The following is a 4,462-nucleotide window of genomic DNA, read 5'->3' as shown; positions in this document are numbered from 1 at the left end:
TTCTCTCAGTTAAATAGTTAGATAAAATTCTTTCTTTCACTCTCTACAACATACTTTTAATTGTTAAGTATTTTAAATGTAGACTCTAAATGATCAATTTAGTGAATCTATCAATAATATGGAAATAGGTTGTGTAAAACCCACTGGAATTGGGCATCCTCTGCCAGGAAGGGAAGGTGAGCTTGGGGGACTTGAGGGAAAGAACATGAATTTTGTAACAATGGCAAAATATTCTAAATTGATTAATTAAATTTTTTCAATAAAACAAATCAATGGAATCTCTCTATAGCCACTGGAGCTGAAAGAATGAGATGGCAGGTACTGTTAAATAAACATGAGCCCTCATCAAGTGGAATTTTTTAATCCCTTTTACTGGAATGGCTAAATAACTTATGGGCAAAAGGGGCTTTGGATAGAGTCCTCCTTTAGGAGTTAGAAGAGTAAGTTTCTAATTCTGGCCTTTCTAGAAACTAAGTATGATTTTGTAGAAATCACTGTCATTTCCTTTCTTTGGGGATATTAGATTCTTAATAAAATGAGGTTTTTAACTTTTGAAAGAAAGGTTTGTATATTTTTTTCCTAAAACAAGAATGTATTGCCCTTGTTCAACTCATTTATTTTCACTTATTTTGGTTTTTTATTATTTAATGAATAAACATTTATTCCCTCTTTAATCTCTGTTTTCTCCAGGTTTCCTTGATACTCTCTTCCAGTGCTCCTCTTAACTGTCTGACCATCTTCATCTTTTTTTTTGCTCCAAATTTATTTAAGTCATCTCTAATCACCTTGACCATCCCACAAGACTTTGTCATAGGCCCTCTTATTTTCATTCTACATTATATACATAACCTCATGAGCTACAAGTAATTCAATTATCATGTCTTAGATGATGATTCTCAGAGTGACTTCTCCAACTTTTCCCTAACATCTACATTCAAATTCCCTTCTATTAGATATCTTGAACTCTATGTCACATAGACATCTTAAACTCAACTGAACTTTTTTTTTCTCAAATAATTCTGCTTTTTCTTCCTATTACTATTGAGGATATCACCATCCAACAAATTAGCCAACATTACAACTGAGCATTAGATTTCATCTCCCTCTCACCTCCTATATCCAATAATGTGACTTAATTTCTAGATTTTATTTTGTTAAAATATTTTGCCAATTCCCCCTTTTCTTCTCTGAAAAGCAGGTATATACATCAAATCATGCATGTATTGTAAGAGCCTCCTCATTAGATTCTCTGCCTCAAGACTTTTACTACTCTAGTTCATCATCCACTCAACTATCCAATTTACTTTCTTAAAGGACAGGTCTGATCATGTTATCCCTCTATTCAATAAATTCCATTTCCTTCTTATCACATTCAAAATCAAATACAGAATCCTCTAAGTGGCCTTCAATGTACCTCAAAACTGAAGCCATTCTGACCTTTCCAGATAGCTAAAACATTTACTCCTCTACCTTTACAAATGACACTGCACTTTTGCTGTTTCTCTCAATAGATACTATATTTCTAAATCATATTATTTCCCCTGACATTATCTGGCTATACCCTTTACCTTGAATTCACATCTTTTTTACATATATTCTCTGTCTTCTCTCAGAATTCTAGAGAAATCCCACTCTCTCCACAATAGGCCATTTCCAGTACCATGAAAATATTCCTATTAAGTTTATGTGATATATACACTATTTATTGTACATAATTCTATATTTGCTTCAATGTCTTTTTTGCCGTTAAAATGTGAGCTTCTTTGGTTCAGAAATGATATTTTTGTCTTTCTTTTTTTTCCTATCATTTAACAACATAACTTGCATTTGTTGATCATTTTACTGCATATTATACTATTTTATGTAATTCACAAAAACCAGGAATTATATTTAGGACCTAATTAATTCATATGTTCTTAGCACAATATCATGTAGCCTCTGTAGAAGTGATATCATATTTCTAGTTAAAAACTTTCATTTCACAAAGGAGGAAATTGTGGCATATAATGGTGATATAACTTACCAAGATGAGTTATCTAGTAAGAGTAAACTGAAAGTAGCCTGAGCCCTCATGATGATCATTTTCATATTGAGGGGTGAAAGAGAAAGATACATCATTTACAATCCAGATATGAGACAATAAATTCTTTCAAATATGGTTTTATAAAATTCCATGTTTATAATCTATATTTTTTCTTTGACTGGAAAACCATAACACATGAAGTATTGAGGGGAGATTAGAATCAATAATTGACTAATCCATTCATGAAATCCTTGTGATGCCTCTTCTCCTTCCCAGGTATAAAATGAAGTTTTCCAATACGATTATCACTGCCAATCAGCAATAAGGGAGAGAGGGCAGGGTAACATCCACCAAAAAATGCTCCCATTGTTTCCACCTCAACTCTATTTTCAAAACTATATGCCACATATAAGGTGCAACAGTTGTTGATCCAGTAGAATAAAACAAAACAGCTCACAAGCAAGAGAATGGTCTGAGTGGCCTTGATTTCAGGGAAGGATCTAGAGGAATTGCTATTGCTATAAATGTGCTGCACTTGCTTGCTATGTCTATAGAGGAGAAGCACCATGTGGGTACTGGAAAATGCCATAAGCAAATGATAGATAATGTCATGAACAGTCAAACCAAACAAAAATGCAGCTGTAGCTTTGGTCTCATTTAATGGTCTTACCCCGAAAATATGTGATATATACTCATACCTGGAAATATTGTCATTTTTTATTGCTTCATTGTATTCAATGACCCTGATATATATCAATGCATTTGTTACACAGAAAAAGAGGAAACAATGTAAAATGTATTTGTGGGCTTTGACTTTGATCCTTGCCCACACAGAGTTGTTGGGACTGATGATGATGGCCTGGAACATGCTCAGAAGGCTTGTTGTGCATACAGAAAATCCCCGTGAAATTCTATAAATGTAGAAGACTACTTTACACCCCAAATCATTCAAAACATTTCTCATCCCAAAACAAAACATGATTTCTGGAATACCTCTGGTAAAAAGTGTTGCCATATTGGCCACAGTCAAATGAGCAAGAATCAAATCAATGGGCTTCTTTTCTTGAGGCTTTTTGAAGGCGATACAAACATAAAGGACAAGCAGCAATGAATTCCCTACAATACCAATGGCACATTGTAAAAAGAAGGCCACACCAAAGATCAGCTCACTAGATATCATTTGTCTTCACGGAGTCAGTAAATCTGATACCCCAAAGAATTGAAGAGCCTAAAAAAGGGAAGAAATAGACAACCTAAAAATGAAATTAATGTGTTTGCATGACTTTCACAAACATCCCTTTAATGTCCCATTTCTTCCAGCAGTTTGAATATTGAAAACTGATTGAATCCCATGTCTATGGTTAATAAGATCTTAGATCTATATATAGATAATAAAACAATTACAAGGTATTATGATTCCCTCTCTTTGTAAATTAGGAATCTGAAATATAATGTAATAAATTTACTTGATAAATGTTACCAGAAGAACAGAGTAGTGCATGTCTTTTTTCTTTTCAATACACGATTCTACTTTAATTTTTCTTCTGGAAAAATACATTTCATATCTGTTGGAATCCACTGACTTCCTCAGATAATAGTTGCATACTATTTAACATTTATAACACATCAAGGGGAGGCAACTGGGTATCTCAGTGGATTGAGAGCCAAGCCTACAAATGTGAGGTCCTAGGTTCAAATCTGGCCTCAGAAACTTTCCAAGTGTGTGACCCTGGGTAAGTCACTTGACCCCATTTGCCTAGCCCTAACAATTTTCTCCCTTGGAAATAATAAACAGTTTTGATTCCAAGATGGCAGGTAAGGGTTTAAAAAAAAATCAAAGATTTCCTTGACAAAAAAAAAATCAAAGCCCATAGTGATAATAGTTTGCAAGTTTATGACACAGAGCCTCACCACAGGGGGAAAAAAAAGTTACTAAATTTTAATTTCTTTCTGGACTTCCAATTTGCTCACAATTGTTTTTTCAATCTACATGAGGTCCTCCAATTGGTTAATTGTGCCTATCTTTATTGTGGACATAATTACCTTGTAATACTTTCATATATCAAATGCTTTCATCAGGATTTTTATTTCCACCAGACTATCCTGAAATCCTTCTATGATGTCACTTGTATGTTTTTGGTGATGATAGTGGTTTTATGTATATGATCATAATTTTCTCTCAGAAAAGTTGAGAGAAATGGTTATTGTGGAACTCAATAAAATATGAGGGTGCATTAAATTGGAAAGATCAAGTTTAATTTTATTAATTTTATTTAGTTTTGTTTTATTGAAAATTATGTATATGTATTGACTATCCTACTCTAATCCATTTCTTTATTGTGTTTTGCAAAAATTCAGCACAAAAAATTATAATTTTATATATATAATTGGTCTATAAAAATATCTCCATGTATCAGCACTTGATATAAAACTCAATTT

The 4,462-nt window shown here is 33.0% G+C and overlaps 1 protein-coding gene across 1 annotated transcript; it reads right to left on the bottom strand.

The window, feature by feature from the left end:
• Positions 1-2,179: 2,179 nt before the first annotated feature.
• On the bottom strand, positions 2,180-3,281 carry LOC130453479 (vomeronasal type-1 receptor 1-like). The gene has a single exon (XM_056814841.1). It carries the CDS (start codon positions 3,201-3,203, stop codon positions 2,244-2,246), a length of 960 nt encoding a protein of 319 aa, XP_056670819.1. The 5' UTR covers positions 3,204-3,281; the 3' UTR covers positions 2,180-2,243.
• Positions 3,282-4,462: the final 1,181 nt, after the last annotated feature.

This window comes from Monodelphis domestica, chromosome 2, assembly GCF_027887165.1.
Source record: "Monodelphis domestica isolate mMonDom1 chromosome 2, mMonDom1.pri, whole genome shotgun sequence".
In the NCBI taxonomy this organism is placed as follows: Eukaryota; Metazoa; Chordata; class Mammalia; order Didelphimorphia; family Didelphidae; genus Monodelphis; species Monodelphis domestica.
This window is presented reverse-complemented; position numbering and strand designations above follow the sequence as displayed.

Bases quoted from the DNA above. Each gene is read 5' to 3' on its own strand.
- LOC130453479 (XM_056814841.1), bottom strand. From the start codon at position 3,203: ATGATATCTAGTGAGCTGATCTTTGGTGTGGCCTTCTTTTTACAATGT.